Genomic DNA, 21,525 nt, shown 5'->3' on the forward strand with positions numbered 1-21,525 from the left:
GAAATCCTCCATGAGAACCAAGGGCCTGTGACCAGGAAACTTCTGCTAGCTGTTTGAAAAAAAGCCTCATTCACCTCATCCTCCTGGTCTGGTGGTCTATAGCAGACCCCCTCCATGATCTCACCCCTATTGCTTTTCCCTCAGGCCTCTTGAGGATCTGTGGATCAAGGTCAATCTCCAGTTTCATACCGGAGCTCTGAGCAATCACGCAGCTATTTTACTTAATGAGCAGCTCCTCCTCTTCTCCCCTGCCTGTCCTTCCTGAACAGTTTGTAGCCATCCATAACAGTGCTCCAGTCATGCAATCCCACCAAGTTTCTGTTATTCCCATCGCATCATAGTTCTATAACTGTGCAAGGACTTCCAATTCTTTCTGCTTGTTTCCCAGGCTCCATGCATTAGTGTACAGGCACCTAAAGTAAGTAGCAGATTGCCCTACTTTTTCAGGAAGGATGTGAAAGCCTCCCCTGTTGCCCCATCCTATTTGTGCTTCCTTCAGGTCACCCACTTCCCTCAAGGCTTTGGTCTCCATCCCTCCCCCCACCCTGTGAACCTAGTTTAATGTCCTCATCGCTAGGTTATCGAGCCCAGCTGCAAAGATGCTTTTTCTTCACTTATTCAGGTAGACCTCCTCTCTTCCTAGCAGTTTGTCTTAAAACATCCCATGGTCAAACAACCAAAGCCCTGCAGGCAGCACTATCTGCACAGATAGATCTGCCATCCATGAATTTGTCCAGTCCCTTTTTAACCTGGCTATGCTAGCTGCTTTATCATGTCCTACAGCAGTGAATTCCACAAGTTAACAATATGTTACACAAAGAATACTTTCTCTGGTTCGTTTTAAACCTGTCAACTACTAGTTTCAGCCGAAGACCCCTAGTTCTAGTGTTGCCTGGCTCTTTCTTGGTTATCTCATGAACAAAGATACAAGCAGTAAAGCGGCCTCTTACTGTGCCATTCTTCCTGAAATTCCCTTTCTGCCAGAACATTGATGTCTCAACTGGCTAAAATAAAGCCTTTTGTTGGTATTTCTAAAATGTTCATCAGGATGATATTCAAGTGCTGTCAAATCTGACAGCAAACCCAAATCTGACCTGCTGTGAATTCATTCTCTCATTCTTGTTCACAAAGCCCACCTGATTCTTCCCCAAAATAAATGCATTGTATTATTTAATTACAATAATTAAATGACATCATTTAATATTACTATAGCTCTATAGTAATTTGAATATTCAAAATGCACACCAGCAATAACTTAGTATTTCAATGTCTTGGGCAGAGTGGAGGGGGAGAGGAGAGATGTATTGGGAAGAGGGTGCAGTTTTTTCAAACAAGCCTTCTCTATCCTCAAGATCGTGGCTTCAGCAGTTGATGTGATAGGGGTGCAGGGCCACTGCTGCTGATCCACTACAGCACACACTCCTCACACAGCAGCTTCAGCAACTGCTGTGGCATAGGGTCTTGGAGGCAACCATTCTGGTGCCTCCTCCAAGTCTGCAACCAGGGCAGGTGCTTTCCTCCCCCACTCATAGATATGCTAGTGCCAGCAATCTTACAAAAAGCAGTCTGTGTGCAGCCAGCTGTGTGCAAATAAACCTAGAATAGCCAGCTAGTGTTTTTAGCCATTCTGGCTAGTGTCCTCTATTCTGCGAGGAGGAAGCTGGGGAAGTACTAACTGCCATGATATTGTGACCCTTTCCAGCTGGCATCCACTTCATCACTTTCTGTCTGTCCCAATGGGAAGAGGTCAGAAAACAAATAAGCAGGACAGTGTGGTCTCAGCAGGAGAGGCAGGATGATCCAGTGATTAGGGCAAGTGCTTGAGACCCCAGTTCAGTTCATCGCTCTGTTGCAGACCTACCACATGACCCCAAGGTATAAGTTCCCACTCTGTATATAGGGATAATAAACATGACTCTACTTTGCAGAAGTGTTTTGATGCTCAAAACAATCAATACTCAAGTTCAAATAATACAGCAATGCGGCTCTTATAAATACAGTATCTTGACAGATAGGTACCAGAGCTGCACCTGAAGGGCACTATGAATGCCATGCAGGAGATCTTTCTAAGACCTGCAGAGTCAGAGCTAATATATCCTTGGGGATCTAAAGTCCCCTATCCAGCTGACACAGGGGAAGGTCCCTAGAGAGCTTCTATGATCATCTCTCAAGAGGCTGAGATGGGTCCTCATTTATCCATTTTATGTCTCTATAGGGTCATGACGAAAGTATTGGAAACTTTTTTCCGAATAAAATTTTGATGAGCACAAGGAATATGAACATTTGTCAGCAAATACAGGCTGACCTATACAATTCTGCCTTTTCTATAAGGGAACTTCCTCTAGTTGTAATATTACAACTGTAGGGAAAAAAAGTCTCAGTAATAAGCTTCCAAAGGTACGTTGTCATTGCACAATCAGACAAGACAAATAAATTTTAAAAATTAGGAAAAATACGTTGGAAACACCTCCTGAAGTGAATTTAAGTATTTGCAACACAACATCATATCAAAGCTTAAATGAGAAAAAAAACACCTCATTTGCTTCTCATTCATTAGGTAGAATTTCTTTACTTCCTTTCCAGGGTTTGCAGGAGCAACTCTTTCTTGTTTTAATTATGCATTTCATCATTTTATCTCATCCTCTGGCAGAGAATCTGTGATTCAATCTCTGCTTTCAGTCTGGGTCTATAAAGTTAGTCGTGCGTTTGCATTAAATAAATAAATACAAATGCAGGGTTTCCCCCCCACCCCAAAAGTTTTGCAGCCAAGCTAAAAGAATCCCCGACAGTAGGTATCATTATTTATTTCAACTACTTCAGGATAAGTGGGGATCCTGGTATTCTGTTTAAAAAACAAATTCTCCAATTTAAAACCCAAATTCCACAATTAAATAAATAAATAGTCAAACACCACTATATATCTATTGAACACAATGTTTCATGGATATATTTACAGTTTTTAAGCAATTTGGAAGCCTACCAGTGTCTTAACCATTATATTAAAATAAATTCTAAGTACCTATAAATTTTGGTATATGATTTGGGGTTATCATGAAAAAAAAATCTTAGCTCCTCCTGCCCCCTTCACTCAGTAGAATGTAGGTCCAGGCCCCTCACTCTCAAGCCATAGCCCCCAACCTCCCCAGCCATGCTGGAGAGGCCCCCCAGCTGCCAGGGCTACATGGCCAGGGACCTAGGTCCACAGCCCCCTGCCTCCTGCAGCAGCACCTGAGCCCCAGCTGCCCCACTCATAGGAGGTGGCGATTACTGGCAGAGCAGAGCCTGCTGTGGGTGTGGATACAGGTTGGGGAATGGGGCTGGGTGGGGAAGCTTGCTCCCACCACTGTGAGCCCCACACTGCCATGGCAAGGCACCCCCTGGCAGCAGCAAAGGGCACAACTCTGCTCTACCACATCCACTGCTGCTGGGTGGGCAGGAGGCACCTCACCAGGGCAGTGCAAGGCTTGCAGTGGCAAGGAGCTCCCCCACCTGGCCCTGCATTGCCCTGCCATGCTGGGTCTCGCCCATTGGGCTAGAGGCCCTGTGGGGAGAGCAGCAGGGTGAGAAGCCTAATGCCACAGCCAGCAGCCTGCCCTTCCCATGAACTGCAGCTCCATCCCACTCCCTGCCAGGGCTCTGTGGCGATGCATTTGGGTCCTGGGTCCCAATCCCCACACACTACCCTGGCTGGGCAGCAGCCTCAGCCCCAGCCAACTCCCTCCCTCCATACCTATGGGGGCCTCAATCCCTCTCCTCGCCCCCTCCCCCCCCCCCCGACTTATCTGCAAGAGCGGCTCTCCAGGCTGCCTGGCAGCTGTGTGTATGTGTGAGCATGTACATGATGCCCCCTGCCTGACCACTCCTCCCACTCCCCCAGCCCCTTGCATGCTGCAACTCTGTCCACCTGCAGAGAGGTCTTTACAAACGTGGAAAATCTGCATGTTTCTCTGTTAAAATGAAAAACCTGCATTTTTCTCAGTTAAAGGGAAAATCTGCAGTTTTTTCCATGGGAAACAGAAGACCCAGACCCCCGGTAATCAGGGACCACTTAGATTATAAACGTCTTAGACAAGAGCTATGTATGTATATGTATATGAACAGAACACCAAGTACTATCAAAACGCACATACTGGTAAACAAGAATGAATCCTCATGGGCTGGAAATGGTAAGGAAATATCTTTTTCTTACCATCTCTTTTTCTCAGTTTCTAGCCTTGTTGAAACTAAGAGGTACAAAGGCATGAAACTATTTTACCAAATTTCACATGCTCAGAGGTAGGTTGGCCTTTGGGCCAGAGGATATTTTCTTCTACATCAGTTCATCCACTCCCAATAAAGAAGTCAACATTTTCACAGGCTTCTGCACCAGCACTGCCTTATTCTGTACTTGAAAGAAGCAATGGAAAATCCTGAACTCTGGTAGTAAAGAGTTTATGTTCCCCCTTCTCACAGCCTACTCACTGGCTTTTGTCACCTTTGGACCCTGTTCTCAAAACCCTTAAGTTACAGGAAACCAGTAACTATAAATATTTTGTTCTGCACAATAAGCTGTTCTTCTGGTCTATGGAGGAAGAAGCCAGAGATACACAAAGCATGGAAAGGGAGGAAGGGATCTAGCATGAATCCGTGCTCCACACGTTTTGAAATGCTTTTAGATATCTGGTGGTAATGCTAAAGCTGTTGATTGCTGTAGGACTTCTGTGCCTTATACAGACACATGAATGCCTTGTTTATAACTGTATGGTATACATTGTGTATATACATGTGTGGGTTTGTGTAAAAATATACTATACATACACAGAAGAGTATGGATAGAGAAAGAGGTAATCCTAACTGAAGACAAGTGCTTCTTGAACACTTCCTTTCCTGTTAGCCACAAAATGTTGGTCATCTTAAATTGTTTTTACATCATACCATATTTATTTGCATACCACATACACCCAAATAAAATACACACTGTGACAAGTGAGAACTCTCCGACCAGTCAGTACTGGCCACCCACAGGTCTTTGGGCAGCACCGCCCTCCTGCTCTTCTGCTACACCTTGATCGTAAATAGTTGGTAATTAGGCAGGAGCTGCCCTTCAACTGCCCTGTTCACAAGGGCCAAACGTACATGCTCCAACTATCCCTGCACATTTCCCATGCCTCACAGATGTTGCTAACAGCTGTGCTAAGCTCTAGTCTGAGGCTAGGCCCAAGTAGTCACAGTACTGAGCCTCTCACTTTCTGCCCTGCTACTCGCCACATTCATACCACCTCCCTCTCCTCAAGGCCTCATGCTCCACCAGTTCTCACCCGGTCTCTTTCATCCTGCCTTTCCTGGGCCTCACTCATACCACCCCTTCTCTCCTGGGAACAACATTCAGCCTGCCCTATCCCAAAGGGTCCTCAGGCTTGATACTCTTCACTCCCCAGCCAGCAACCATTCAGCCTTTTGGGCATCTCCTGCTACCCTCATCTGAAGGAGCACTGAGCAGTTCACAAAATACTGTGCCAACTCTGCCCCAGGTCTCATAGCCAGGCAACTCCCCCAGCTTCCCTCCCTAAAGGGGTTGATGGCTTAGCCCATGTTCTCCTCACAGCTCCTCCTCTGCCGCCCCTCCAATTGGCCTTTGTCCCACCTGCAGCCTCCGGCACCTGAAGGCTTACCGGGACCTACTTCAGGCCCCCATGCTAGCAGGGCCTCAACTCAAGCCCCTGCCCACAAGGCCCCCACTCATGCCCCTCACTCACAAGGCTTCACAACTGCCACTCCTGTGCAGCCCTTCAGGTGCCCCTCTGCACCCAACTCTGCAGCACCGCCTCCACTGGGGCATCTACTCCACCCCATACTCTGGGGCCTGGGGTCAAACACCCCTGCAGGCTCAGGTGCTGCTTGTTGGCATGCCTGGCCCACAACGTGCTTCCTCTCACCAGGGCCTTAACTGCTTTTATGGGGGTCTTTCCCCTTCCCCCTTCAGGCTCAGGTGCTTCTCAAAGCTAACCTAGCCTCCATTGCACCCCTTCAGGGTCTTGCACCCTAATGGGTGCAGGTGTCCCCTATGGATGTCCCTAGCCCCACAACTCCCTCCAAAGTTAATCCTGTAACCCACTGGGTGGTGGGGGCAGGGGTTTAGGCACCCCAACCCACCTAATACCAGGGAGATCCTCAGTCCTGGCATTTGCTGGCCCTACCCCACTGCAGGCAGGACCACCAGGCCTCCCTATCCCAGCAGGGCACAGTTTTAGGTCATGCCAAGGACCAATGAGGCCGCCTCCTTCCCCATAGCCTCAGCCTCCAAGCTGTTCTCAGAACAGCAGCTCTTCTAGGAGATGTTGCTTCCTTGGTGCCTGAAAGCAAACTGCTGCCTCCAGCCTTGCTGGCCTGGGACTTAAAATGGCCACTTGTCAGGGCATTGGCCACACCTGCCTGCTGCCTGATCCAGGTCTTATAGTGGAAGACCACTTAAGGTGCTCCTGCACCCACCTTCCCCCTTACAATGTTTAGCAGGGAAGGCTTTTACCTCCCCAGAGCCTGTGATAGCCCTAAAGTGGCAAGCACCCCACTGGTATGCACCTTTTTTGAGGAAGACACAATAAAGAAAAAAAATGCTTTTTCCTTTTAGCCAAGCGGTTCAGAACCATATTCCTTGTTTAAGACCTGGAACATAATCTTCAATTGCTAATTTTGGAAGCAAAGGTGAGTGGTATATGTAAATAAATAAGATATTTCCCCTTTTCATACAGGAAAGGTTTTTCTTTCAGATTTTTCTTTTTTTCCTGGTTGCATCCTCTGTCTCCTAAATGGGGTCAGCTCCAGAGACAGTTCATAATGTGTAATAACACACTCTACTAGCAATGCATCCCTCCAAATGCAGGAATTGATTTTCTTCCTCTTAATCTGTGACCTGCCAATGCAACCTTTGTCCAATGTCTAATAAGAAGTGATGGTCCTGACAAACTGTTTTGTGGCTTCCAGAAATAGCAACTTCAGCATGATTGGACTCTATTTTATAATGTTGGTGGTGGCATTTAATTCGCCATAGACCAAAGTCTGCTTGATATAGATGCCAACCTTTTTAAAAATTGTGTGTTCAGAGTTAGGTTCTTAAATTCCAAAGTAGGGGGGGCAAATTAATGGGCCCATAACTCAAAGTGATGAGCACTTCCATTAATTCTAGTGGTACTTGGTAGTAAGCACTTTTCAAAACCAGAGGACTGGTTTAGAAGCTTAACTTTTGGAACCACTTTCCCTGAAGAGGACAATTATAAAATAATTTTCTTAGAGGAAAATGTTCTTAGGATTTATATGTCTAGAACGTATTTGTTGTCTTTATTAGTGTACTGTCACCTGTGGATGTTCTTATTATCTATATATATGTCATAATCATTTTTTTGGCTTCAACAAAGCTCCAGACTTCATTGTTATCTTGTGTCTCACAGTTCTGCAGGTTGATTAAACATTATATTATAATAATTTCTTATATTTGTGGCTTTTAAATTTAATTAAATGTCTCCTTATTTTTGTTTTATGAGAGAGGGTAAATTGAAGTGCCTGATTTACCTTTCCTGTGCCCCTCATTATTTTCTTTTTTAGCTTCTATATTCTATGCATTCATTATTTCCTTGTATTTGACTTAGTACTGCATGACAATCTAATTAAAAATTGATATATGCAATATCAATGTAAAGCATTAAATATATTTAAATATGATTAATTTCTAGATCTTAAAAAATAATAGGAAATTAATCATTCATCCAATGATGCTTTTTCTAGTAGGATTCCATACTGATCTGTCCTTGGCCCAGTGCTGTCTAGTATCTTTTATAAATGATTTTGAAGCAAATATTAAATCTTTTCTAGTAAAGTCTGCAGGTTATACAAAAATTGAGAGTGTAATAAATAAGATGGCTATTTTTACACAACAATTTGGATACTGGCTAAACATAGTTCATTCAAATATCATGCAGTTTAATGAAGCCAAATGCAGGATTGCACACCTAGAAACAAAGGTTGTAGGTCAGACTTTCAGTATGGGGGACTGTATCCTAGAAAACTGTGATTCTGAGAAAAACATAGAGGTCATGGGTCATAAACAATTGGATATGAGCTTCTAATGTGATGTGGCTACAAGAGCTAATGCAGTTCTAGGCTGTATGTAGAGTGGGAGTAGAGTGGTGGTACTGCTTTGCAAAATGCTGAGGCCCTATCTCTAATGACCTTACTTGATAGGTCTAATGACCAATAAGAACACTTTGAACTTAGAAGGAATTCAGAAAAGAGCTGTTAGATAGATCTCAGGAGCGGAAAGAAGTGAGGCTTAAAGATCAGTTTTAGTTTATCAAAGAGAATGTGGTTTGATAAGGAGTACCACAGACAGGGCACGTCTACACAAGATGCTACTGTGCAGTGGTTACTGCTCATTTATTTACTAATAGTATAAGCACATACTAAATAAATGTTCAGTAACTGGAGTTCCTGTGCAGTAGTGCTGGTGAACATCTTATAAGTGACGCTACTGTGCAGTAGCCATATACTACTGTGCAGTAGCATATTAGCACTGTTGGTGCTGTGACGTGCTACTGCACAGTAAGCATCTCATGTCGATGCGCCCACAGAGAAGATTTCTAATAGTAGAAAGTGAAATTAGTCAGTAGCAAAATTTCCCTGAAGTTCAATGGGTCCTAGATGTAGGAATTACTAGGTGATTCTGGCTTTTGCTATGCAGATAAATGACCATAATTAATTCCTTTTGGCCTAACATCTATGAATCTCCAAAGCCTCTGTTATTTTATTTCTGTCTTTCTTCCAATACAAGCATTTTCAAAACTTTTTTGTGGTGTGGACCGCATCTTAATTGCATTTTATCTCATGGATATATCTGCTGCCATTCACAATTGTGCAGACTTCCCTTTTTTAGTTGTGACTCGTATCACTATGGCAGCAGAGTTGTAAGCATGGAAAGTTAAGATGAAAAAATATGGAGTATATTTCCATTTCTAATGCAATTTGGGAGCTGCCAACAAGGAGAGCAAAAATTACTGCATTAGACAGCTCTGGACAGACACTAGTGATATGCAGAATATAGTTCAGGGCATTCATTCATTCTTTGGGGCATTCATTCAGCTCTATTTGGCTGTAATTGACCAGTTTTTACATTCTAAGTTATGAAAGAGCTGATGTTCATCTTACAAATACCAGTTACTAATAATGGTCACCCGTGTTCTTCTACATTGCTAATTAAAGGGTGTTATGGAACAGCAAATGTGTATAGGTTTTTATTAGTTACTGTAACTATCAATGATAATGCTACAACTTGTATTAGTGGAAGTACATTTTTAAATGGCTGACAGTAACACACAGCAGCACTAAATCTAGCTAAGAGTTGAAATACATTTGCAGACTGATGTTGATAATCTGCTATGCTGGCAAAAATGAAATTGGCTTACTGTAAGAGAGCCATTATCTCCACTGTTTGGTCATAACGTATTTGTAGTTTTATATATAGCTATGCAGAGGAAAATATCCCCATTCTAATGTTCTCTTTCTAGCCAAGGAGTATATTTTCCTCCTCCTCTGTGTTGTATTTTCATTGATGTCTTGCACTGTGATTTGCTAAACAACTAACAACACGTTATGGCTTGTCTGCATGTTTGAGCCTTTTAAGCACAATCATCCTTCTCTTGTAGATTTCTGGTTCTAACTGGGAGTTTTCCAGGTTTCTGTCACTTGTAGACATTGCTTGACAATAACAGTACATCTGTGTACAGTCTAAGGGACAGGGCACCTTGGGCTTGGAATCAGAAGGACCTCAGCTTTATTTCTGAACCGGGGGGGTGGGTGTGGGTGGGTGTGTGTGTGTGTGTGTAATATGCAGAGCCCAGCACAATGGGGCCAAGCTCTTGGTTGGGATCTCTAGACATCACTGTAATATGAATAATGCATTATAATAAAGCTCTGTTTATAAACATTAGCACATCTAGCTGAGTAACTGCGTCTTCATTTATGTGCCTAACTCCTCATTTTAGGCAACTAGGAGCTGAATAAAGTGCCTAAATATAGCACCAAATTATATAAGTATAATATAAGTATATAAGACTGCCCCTTTTGAAGGAGTGAGATGCTCACTGGACATTGGGGTTCTGGTAGCATATTAAACCTCCAGAGAAGAAACAAGGCTCATAATAATTTAAGTGAAAAACTCTGTAAGTGTGAATTTCTCTGCATCTTTCCTGTTTGACGTGCCGTTTTTATGTGAAATTCAGCTTGTCACTTTTTATATTTAGCATTTTTATATGCAAAAATCTCTGCAATAGCTGATCTGTTTTACATCCCCAGAATACAATGAAAACAAGGTCCTTATTTCTCATGGAAACAGTTATGGTAAATTAAAAGTCTGCAGGCTAGAAGTGAAAAACTCATCTCGTTATTGTCTCTCACTGTCCTCAGACCCATAGATATACACACATTCCAGTTGCTTCCACAACTCAGCTAACCAAAAGAAATGTTTGACATTTGTTGGTCCAATAAAATCTAAACCGGATTTAATGAGGGTGTTTGTTGCGGAAGTGTCAGACAGTAGCATTTGGAAGCTAAGTAGGTTTGTTCTATGAACTCTCATGTGTGCCAAAACTCAGAACGCTTGATTTTGGGTCACAGCTCTCTCATAGCAGAGATAATGTCTGAGCTCTGGGAACAAGCTAAAAGGCTTGGGAGTGCTTGTGGAAGTGAGTTATTTGCCTTGAAGGCTATTTTAGTCATGAAAATATAATTTCAGATGTACTGCTGAGTTTGCCTTTCTTAGATAAGTACTTCTCAGTACTTCTGAGTGAACTGTTAGTTTTTCAGTAATTCTTTTATACAACAACAACTAGAATTTTGCTGTTGTCTGACAGGAATTGATGGCCCGGCTGCTTTTCAAGATGAGGTTAAGGAGATAGGAAGCCAAATTCAGATTCTTACGGTTGGACAATCTAACCACGATGAGGATGATGGAGAGATGACGGCTAGTGGCCAGCAACAAAGCAAGCAGGACCTTAGAGCAACAATGCAGAAAAAAGGTAAGTAACCAAAACTATCTGCTTGTATTACTTATTCTGATCTGTATCTTGACACTTTGCTCCATTCTCAAACTAAGAGACTTTATGATCCTTCATAGTTTCCCTTTAAGTCTCTACTGCCAGAAGAAAGCATCATTCTTTCCTCAGTACTCAATGTTTTCTCCATAACAGTAATGAAGTTCTCCATTAGCCTGGGGAGCAAGAGACTTCTATACAGTCTGAGACCTGGCTTTGCCATACCGCAGTGCAGCACTGCTGTCGAGAGAGGAGGCAGATGTTAAAGCTCATGCCCATGAGTTAACAGTCTGAATTGTAAGGCACTGGAGCATGTGTTAATGCTGAAAAAAAGGATTTCAAGCAATTGAACTTGAAGGCAAACTAAGTTTTGGTTTATCAATCCTGTTCCGCTAAAACATTCCTATTGTAGGTTCATGTTCATCAAGGTGACAATGACAGCTGTTTTCTGTGTACTACTGTACCACATTACGCTTTGTGCCTGTTCTTGGCAGCAATCCTCTCAACTGTTCAGGAGTTTTTTTTCAAGGACAGCTGCAGTTTGGAATGAAATGACTGTGTGCGTGCATGCATATGTGTGCACATGCATGTGCATGCATGTTTGTGTGTGTGTGCGTGCTCTTTTTCTGTAGCAGCATTACCTGTCATCAAACACTGGCATCAGGAGGAAAGTCATCTTAAAAATTTTCACAATGCTTTTTTTTTTTTTTAATCTGAAGCCATCTGCTTTAAGGGCTTGGCTTCTGCAGTGTGCAGCCTTTGAAGTTAAGATGGTTTGAGCCAGAACTGTTCTGCAGACACAAACCAGGGCTTTAAAAATATACTTAGATTCAACAAAGAGCAAAATGTGTGTGGAAACTTGATTGATGCAGAATAGACTATTCTTACCTAAATGCTAGTTTCTTTTCATTCAGCAGTCTCACTGAGATTCATTTTCTCAAAAGCTTCACACTGCAGATATGAACAACTCTGCCTGCAATGAGCAGGTTTTCTCCAAATGTGGAATTTCCTGAGTATTTTGATCCAGAGGACATCAAGATGACTAACAAATTCTGACCCATATGGTAATTGTCACTTAAAGTAAGGCTCAGAATATTTATTTTCCCAGTATGTGACTCACTAAAGCTGGTTGCTGTAAAAATTATAAGTAGACTTTTCAGTTTGGTCAAACCAATGGGTGTGATTTTTGGGGGGAAGTCTATTTTCTTTTGGCTTCCCAGGTAAAATAAATGTATAAAATGCATTTTTGCTTTCACCAAACCTGAGTGAATTTTCCTAATTTGATTTTAGGGTGGTGTCTGAATTGTAAACTCCTTAAATGTATTTCTCATGCGAATGTACTCATGATCAGAATAGTAACCCTGCTCAAACAGGCACACTTGGAGCACAGTACCAGTTTGTGTGAGTGTATGTATTTGAATGAGAATGCTCTGGGGTTTAGTTACTCTTGTGCTATCAGTGCAATGTGCTAAGGAGGATATTAGGAAGGGTCTCAACAAATGGAGGTATATAGGGTATACCTGTTAGAAGGTGGTATGAGGCACTGTGAAGTAAGTTAGCAGCTTTGCAGGCAGTTTTTCCAACCCATGGGTGTCCCTAAATCCCTGGCAACATTTATTTAGGGTTGAAGCTTTCATGCAGAGGCCCAGTGCTTTTGCATTGCTTCCAGGACACCTTTGTTGTCATGTCACCATAGGTTTACAAAACCATACCGCTGTGGGTATTTTGAGAACAATTATTCACATACCATCTTCATTCTGTACAAGTTTGGGTAGGGGAAAGGCGTGCTTAAGGGAATGCTGATGGATGGGCCTGGAAGGAAAAGCTATGCTGATTGTTGCTAAAATTGCTTGGCCCTGATTTGAACCCGTCTGCTGTTTGACATAACTGTGTGGTAAGAGTCCCCTATTAACAGATGCATATCTGCTCCCAAGCAAGTCTGTTTCAATTATGATATGATAGGTTTTAGAATACATTAGTGTACAGAGAATAATCTCCTTGTAAGAAAATGCCAAATGTTATATTTGATTTCCCCATATTCCACAAGGTGCCAGAACTAGAATCATTCTCTTCCTGTGGGAAATATTCTGCCATTTGATTTCAGCAGCCGTAATGTATAGAATTCCTTCTTGGCGAGTGAGTCACTTGAACAAAGACACGCTTCCTCCTGTTGTAGAAAAAAAAAAGATCTGGAAAGCTAACACCTTTGTTCTTTCCCTTGCCAGATTCATTAATGTCATTGGAACAATTTGGAATGTAGCAGTCTGAAAAGTCTTAACTCTTCACTGCTGGGTAGGAATAAATTTGCGGCTATTTTGAGATTTAGGACACCAGTAGATTTTGTTCTCTGAGGCCAAAACTGAAACAGGAGTTATTTAATCACTCCTTATAGAAGATGCTTAGAGCCAGCTTCTCAGACAGTGGCACAAATTACACCAGCAAAATTTGAAGAGTGTACCAAACAGGTATAAATACAGAATACAATTCTTTATGCTTATGTATTTTTAATGTACTTCAATACATGCTTTTATGCACAATCACCAATTTGGGATGTGGAAAGTGTTCTGAACACATAAAGCTGTGATATAATTTGGATGCCAGCATTTGAAAAATTGGCTCAGGTTAAGTAGTTTTTAATGTTTGTAATGGGAATCAAAGAGGGCCTGTTAACAATACTCTGTGTGGGTCAGTCCCTGTTCATGATTGGTGAAAGGTAATGGGTCTAGATCTTCAAGCTTTGAGTAGTCACTTTGGTTCCCCTACATACAGCATAGTGCTGGAGGCTCTTTGACTCCATCTTGTATTGTTTGTTTTCCAAGCAGGGGAGTTGAAGCAGTGGGTTGAGGGAACCACACCTGTTGTACATCCTTACACATTGTTTAGTATTTTTTAGGAATACTTCAGCCATATACACCCACTTTTATCTCTGTGCGTTATTTCTTTGTCCAGCTTAACCCTGGCATCAACGTTAACTAAAGGCATTTTAATAAGGATGTCACAATAAAATAAAGAAATTAAATACATTAAAAAGGCTCTCTGGCATGCCATATTACTGTGTGTCAAAATTCAAATGCAAGAAAATTACCAGGAGTTGTTCAGTTTGTAATATATGTCTGCTTGGTTTGGGTTTGGTTTGGTTTGGTTTGGATTGGTTTGATTTCATTCAGTTCAGTCTTTGACTGTTGTAAACTAAGTATTTTTTTTAAGTGTAAATGAATAAACATTCCCATCAAATTAGTGTGCATCTATAAATTACATCTGTGCATGCCAACACTCAGAAGTAGGCCAAAGACTCACTGTGAAGGACATGCACAAAATGTTCAGGAAGTTTTACAACCCAGCTATTTGGCATGAATAATGCATTCTGGAACCTTAGTTTCACAATTCATCTCCTCCTGATTTAATTCAAAATACTAAGAGGGAAATGACAACGGGCTTCAGCCGATGTAAGTCATTTTTTTTCAAAGTGTGCTGTTTCTTTCTTTATAAAAACTAGTTGAGAGTTATGGCAGCATAAATGTGGCCCCATCCAGCAAGCCCTTAGTCATGTGATGAATCTGGTTGATATGTAAGAATGATTCACATGATTATGGGTTTGCAGAATGAAGCCCATGGATTTTTTCCTTTCCCAGATCCCCATGCAAATACATCCTGGTCCACTTCCACCTCCCAATCCAGTCTTGTGGCCCTGGATCATGTTCCAGGTAAGTACAAAAGGAAATAGTTCACTTTGCCCCTACTTCTCAGCTACAAGGACTTAAGTTACCATTTGTCCCGTTTATGCTTCTGTATTTGATTTAACATTACTGGAAAGTCTGAATCAAAACTAGGAAGGAAAAAATACAGCACATTGTCATCTATCTAACAACTGTAACTTATGACTTGGACAAAAAGAGAAAAACAGCTTTATCTTCATAAAACTCTATTGGAAAACTAGGTCTGGTAGACTTCCCAGCAACTACTTAGCAATACCTCCTACTTCCAAACCCAACTTGGTCTTCAAGTTCCATAATCTCATTGGTCTGGTGGTTGGGCCATCCCAGAACTAATTCAGACTATTAACACGACATAAATAAATGCTAAGAAGGAACCCCTCTGTCCTGGGCTTATTTCTTTATTTTTGCCAAAAGCAAACATGGATGACTACAGAGCCTGATTTTATAGAGGTCATAATTTACTTATATAATATAATAATGTCATCTCTGTAGACATAGTGTGTGTGTGTGTGTGTGTGTGTGTGTGTGTGTGTGTATACAAATATATAATTGTATATGTATGTGTGTATACACACACACACACATATATAATATATAGACATATTATACATAATATATGTAATACATACACATATTATATATCTAATATGTACAGAGATTTTTAAGTTTTGCATGTAGTTGAAAGGAGCTGCACACAGGTCCAGTTGCAAAAGTAGGGATGTGTGGCATGTTTAAGACATGAGATTGGACTTGAGAGATATGGATTAAATTCCTGGCTTCTTGTATGACCTTGGGTAAATCACGTCAGCTCTCTAGAACAGAGATAATGATACTTCGTTTCTATCCATGACTTTGTGTTTTGTGTATTTAGATTGTCAGCTGCTTATGCCAGATTGTGTCTCATACCATGTGTTGGTAAAGTGTCTAGAATGCTGGGGTCCTGCCTCTGCCTGCAGCAATAGCATATATAACAAGAGTTTGTACTGTGTACTTGAGGAGGCAGTTTTAATACATTTCTGTTTTATATAGATTTGGCTCCTTGCTCCTCAGGTATTTCCAGCAGCATGAATTTTGATGAAGAAGAAGATGAAGAGGATGAAGACAGTTCAAGTTCCTCCCAGTTAAACAGTAACACCCGGCCTGGTTCTGCAACAAGCAAAAAATCGAACAAGGTGAGGAGACTGTGATACAGTAGCAGTGTTGCCTATTGATTACTAGGGATGGCCTGGTTTCCAGGTCAGAAAGCCAGGGTTGCTAACATGGACAAAAGCCTCTTGAGGGTGATTTGATGCAGTGCATCACAGGGCTTATGGAAGTTACAAGGAAAGGATGAATGAGAAAGGGGCTTCTGAAAGCAAGAAATAGGAATGAATAAAAAAGTTCAGCCTAAAAGTAAGAGCTAATTTAATTGACAAGTCAAGTCAGGTATTTTCAGAAATAGAAATATTGCTAATATTGCTGAACTTGAATGAAGAAGCAGAAAAATAGGTAAATATCAAATTGTTCAAATATAGATATCTATATCTATAGATATAGATAGATATATGGCTGCATTGTTTTCTTGCTCTGTAGTTGTCACTGCTCGTGTTATTGATACACAAAGGTAAGTTACAAGTTTAAAAAGTTTACACCTTATAAATCAAAAACATTGGCCAAACCCTCAGACACTTCTGACAGTTGCTGAAACTGCTTTCTGCTCTCTGTTCTTCGATAAGCAAAGGGTAGAGTATTATCATATCTCTGCTGGCATTCACAGTCTTTCCTCCAGTGTATTCCATGCCTATACAGAATTCCCTTTTCCTTCCACCAACCTAAAAACATCCGCTATCGTCAAATACAAATCGGAGGGAGTTTGGATCTAGGGATTTGGATCGGAGTTTGTTTAGTGCTGGTTATGACTCAAAGGCCAGGTACAGACATTACACTTTTACTGGGATAAGTGATCAGAAACTGGTAACAGAACAGAAGTTTGGTGCACACAGACTGGTTTAAAAATGGCAGAACCCAGCTCTCGCCCATGGAACAAGTGGAGATTTCTATCTGAGCAGCTGTATCGAATCCCACCCATTTGTGGCTGGGCAGGAGACAGTGTGGCCTGTTTTTGTTTGAAGTGACTTCTACCCTCTTTTCTTTCTTTCTTTCTTCCTTTCTTTCTTTTTTTTCTTTTTTTTCTTTTTTTTTACATTTTTTCCTATTTTCAGTCTTTCTTTTGTAACTGTGAAGGAAACATGAGGAAACCTCAAGGTAAACTCTGTTACTCTTTCAGGAAGCAGCCTCAGCACCAAGCCCTTCCACAAATGAAGCTGTCATAGATGTTGATGATCTGGAAGAATTTGCTGTCAGACCCGCTCCACAGGGCGTCACAGTCAAATGCAGAATCACAAGAGACAAGAAGGGAATGGATCGAGGAATGTACCCCACTTATTACCTCCACTTGGAAAGGGAGGACGGTAAAAAGGTCATAGAATATATTTAAATGGCATACCAGTTGCACCTGAATTTAATATGATAAAATGTGCTTTCAGGACTTGTACCCAGAAAGTATAATTATAGACCTCCTTTGACTAAAAGCTTGGTCCTTTGCAGTGTAAATCAAACTAAACAATGTTATCACCACAATCCACTTACTTTCCTCTTCTTTATCTTACTACGTGGCCATAAAAGAGCCCTTTCTTGGCAGCTTAACATAATAGTTGACAATTGGGTTCTTTGCCCTGTATGACCTGAAGGGCATCTGTTTTCAGTTCTCTTGGAGAAACCAGTACAAGCTAGAATTAAACATTTAACAAAGTGTACTGGGTTTAATTATTTAAGCCATAAATAATGGATTGAGGAGCTGAGCAGTCAGTGTCCCTTTCTGGTTTTTACCCATTTTTGCTAATCCTCTGGTGACCTTCTGTATCTTTGGTGACAATGCTGAACCACAGAAGCATTGCCCATGGTTTCTTTTACTGGGGACAGAGTGGTGTGGGTCAGGCTGTCTTTGATATTCCAGAATGTGACATTTTATAACTTCCTTAGGTATTTCTATTAGCTGGAAGGAAACGAAAGAAGAGCAAAACCTCTAATTACCTCATCTCCATAGACCCAACTGACCTGTCTCGTGGTGGAGAGAGTTTCATTGGAAAACTAAGGTAAACATATAAGCACCCAAAATACATGGCCAGAAGATGAAATTTATTTTCTTAGCAGAATAGTCAGGTTATCTGAAACTAAATTTCCTTCAAATTACTTAAACCTCCTAATTACAGTTTTGGTGTACCATGTGACTCCAGTCTGTGCATAACATTTTCAAATTATGTTAGTGACTTATCAACATAAGACCTGTGTTCAAAGGTGATTTTAGGCACTGAAGGCCAGAGTGTCAAAGGTATTTTAGCACCTAATAATGTACAGAAATGCCTAATGCATTAATTCTCAATCAGGGTGCCATGGGACCATGGGCTGTTGCAAGAACCTTTTAAAGGCGCCGTGAGGTGCCTCTCAATATTAGAATTAAATGTGCAAACACCTACACATTATTCCTAAGATAAATCCATAGCATTTTGTAAAGGAAGTCTGGAATGTAATGAGGCTCAGAACTATTGGCCTAGTGGGATTTTCAAAAATGCCTAAGCATGGTAAAGGTTTGATTCCTACTGATTTAAATGCATTTGAAAGTCTGCCCTTACACACTTTTGAGTTCTCTTGTCTTTTTCCCTTTAGTAAAGATACTAAGTAGTGTTATTTATAAGAGGAAGTGTATATACTTTTCTTCTCCACTCCCCCACAACTGACACTCAGACTGTAAGTTCCTTGGCACAGTGACCATAGTATTCTTTACTATATGCTTGTACGGTGCTTAGCACACCAGAACCCAAGTTTCTGTAAGTGTTTTGTGTTTAGAACCCAAGCGTCTAAGACCGTCACAAAACACGTACAGAATAATATGATGATAAGTTCAAAGTTTATTGCCAGGCACATTTTATGACCTCCATTTAAAGAAAAATGGAGGAAAATTAATGTTATTAAAATCTTTTCACATATATGCAAATATATATAGAAAATTTGCCTATATATAAAAGTTGTTGTCTGATAGCACTAGTGGCTAAAAAAAAGTAACTATGGCTTTATTATATATGATGAGTTTTTATTGTGCTCTTGTACTTTGATTAAGAGACTTCATGACAGTTCTGCAAGCTTAGTGTGATAATATGGACCTTCACTATACTACATTTTTTTTGCTATCGCTTACCTCCCAAGGCATAGTCACCAACTTTTATTTTTTCCGGGAGGGGCCTAAGATGATGGACACATGGAAAGTTTACACATTTCAGGTGACAACCCTCTTCCCGAGGTGGGCAAGGGCCATTGGGCCCCCACATACTCAGCACCTCTGTCCCAAGAGTACATGATTATTTGGGAATTCAGATTACCTCTTTACTTGCAGTTAAAATGTTTGTTTTTTCATGGTTTTATGACCATTTGGAACTTTGATATGATAATGAATTGGATAGGTTGGACTGTGTTGTTGACAAAGGTAATATATCTTCCTGTTTTTTTGATAGATCAAATCTTATGGGAACTAAGTTTACAGTATATGACAGTGGTGTAAATCCAATGAAAACAACATCAAGCCTAGAAGCAAGTAACCTGCGTCAGGAGCTAGCTGCTATTTGTTATGTAAGTACTGCTCATAGGCAAATATGCAAGAAGGAAATTAGTTTTCAAAATAATTCTCTCCCTTACGTTAAACTGGTACAAGATAGCATATACAGGCTACTCCTGTTTAATGCTCTTTTGCTTAGCACTATTTCTCTATAACACCCATTTTAAGTTGATACCTGATTTTCATAGATTTCATAGACATTAGGGCTGGAAGGGACCTCAGAAGATCATCGAGTCCAGCCCCCTGCCCGAAGGGCAGGAAGTCAGCTGGGGTCATAGGATCCCAGCAAGATAAGCATCCAGTTTGCTCTTGAAGGTGTTCAGTGTAGGTGCTTGAACCACCTCCGATGGCAGGCTGTTCCAGACCTTGGGGGCTCGGACAGTAAAGAAATTCTTCCTTATGTCCAGCCTGAAACGGTCTTGTAGTAGTTTATGACCGTTGGACCTCGTCATCCCTTAGGGTGCTCTGGTGAACAAACGTTCCCCCAGATACTGGTGGTCACCCCTGATAAACTGGCCATCAGATCACCCCTGAGCCTGTGCTTTTCCAAGCTAAAGAGCCCCATGGCTCTCAGCCTGTCATCATCTGCTTTCCTGACCTCTGATCATGCGCATGGATCATGCACGTGCAGGTTTTTTTCCCAAGGTGGAGAACCTTGCATTTTTTGGTGTTAAATACCATCAGGTTCTCATCTGCCCATTTGCTGAGCCTGTCCAGGTCAGCCTGCATCACCCGCCTGTCTTCTGGCATGGATGCTTTGGATGCATCCACGCCAGAAGACAGGTGGGTGATTCAGGATTTCACTTAGTGTTCAGTGAGTTCCATTATTACACTCACAGTTGCCATCTTGGGTCATTAAAAACACTTGCAGTCACCATCTTGGATCATCAGATACTTTCGGTTTTACTTAACACTTGTTTTGCTTAATGCTTGGTATTTCAAGAACCAATTAAGAGTGCTAAGCAGGGGTTGCCTGTAATCTCTGAGCTATTCCGTCTCCCAGTTTCAAACTGCCTCTCGGGGAAGCCATGAGGAAACAAAAGAAAGATACTTTCTGCACATGCATGCCACATCTCCAGTCAAGTTGCCTGATGTCTTAACCTGACCTCTGGTCAGGTGACCTCAGAGTTCTTATATGGTGGGATGGGGGTGGAGAGAAGGGTAGAATGCTTAAAAAGCTTCAAAAAATGCAGCATAGACACAAGGCAAAGTACAGTTTTAAAGTATTCAAATTGAGACCTTACACCATTTACATAAAGTCACAGGCTATTTAAACGTCATCATTAAGCCCATGAATACTACACTGTAGACTTTGGAGTTATCTTCTGCATGTGTAAAACTAGTGCAATTGAGTTCAAGCAGTGGATATGATTCTGGAGAATGGGGCTTAAACAAATTGGCAAATTGCTCACATGCCTATATCTGGAGTAGTGTATTTAAAACAGTCATACAAGAAAAAATGTTGTTCAATTGATCTTTCTGTATTCAGAAAGAATGTGTAGATCTGCAAGTGTTCTATTTCACCCAGGGCAAAAGGAAATTTTGTTTTTATTTATTAATGACCATGCCTGTTAAAGTGAAGATTGTCAATAGCAGCTGCAGCATAAACGCAGGATAGTAAAACACCACACAGCATGTTCCCCAAATGTCTTTTTCTTGAAGTGACATTTTTCATTTCAGTCTTATGCAAAATGTGGACTAAACATCTGGTCTAAGATGTGAAAAGCACCCCTGTGCACTCAGCTCCCTCTAGGCTCATCTGATCAAGTACCCATCTGGAGACATTTGTACTGAATCATCTCTGCAGGTCTTGTTATACAAATGAAGTCAAAAGCTGGCAACAGCTTGTTAATTGTGGGGTAAATGTGCTGAAATCCCTTGTGAAACTCCTCACCAGGGTAGGACCCAGGGCTAAAGTAAAAGCAAGGACTGAGTTTATCTGAGCACACTTATGCAGTTGTATTCTCATCTGAGAGAACCATAGCATGACGGCAGAATACTTGATTAATAAATCTGCAGCAGCACCCAATGGCCAATTTCAGAATAGCTGTGCTTTTGCAAGAGTATCTGAAGTACAACAAGAATGAGACGTAGGGTGGGTCAT

The 21,525-nt window shown here is 41.3% G+C and overlaps 1 protein-coding gene across 4 annotated transcripts in view; it reads left to right on the top strand.

Annotated features, from left to right (window-relative positions):
- The window catches only part of TUB (TUB bipartite transcription factor), a 115,550-nt gene that overhangs the window by 85,984 nt on the left and 8,041 nt on the right, over nt 1-21,525 (top strand). For 2 of the 4 annotated variants that reach the window (XM_090032632.1, XM_090032633.1), the window contains exons 5-10: nt 10,878-11,042; nt 14,690-14,761; nt 15,824-15,945; nt 17,040-17,231; nt 17,795-17,907; nt 19,321-19,435. In XM_090032632.1, coding sequence (XP_089888758.1) covers nt 10,878-11,042; nt 14,690-14,761; nt 15,824-15,945; nt 17,040-17,231; nt 17,795-17,907; nt 19,321-19,435 — 779 coding nt within the window. The remainder of the gene's footprint in view (nt 1-10,877; nt 11,043-14,689; nt 14,762-15,823; nt 15,946-17,039; nt 17,232-17,794; nt 17,908-19,320; nt 19,436-21,525) is intronic. The other 2 variants (XM_090032634.1, XM_090032635.1) reach the window with 1 other exon arrangement.

This window comes from Crocodylus siamensis, chromosome 2 (genome assembly GCF_052110815.1).
Source record: "Crocodylus siamensis isolate JL-2025a chromosome 2, ASM5211081v1, whole genome shotgun sequence".
In the NCBI taxonomy this organism is placed as follows: Eukaryota; Metazoa; Chordata; order Crocodylia; family Crocodylidae; genus Crocodylus; species Crocodylus siamensis.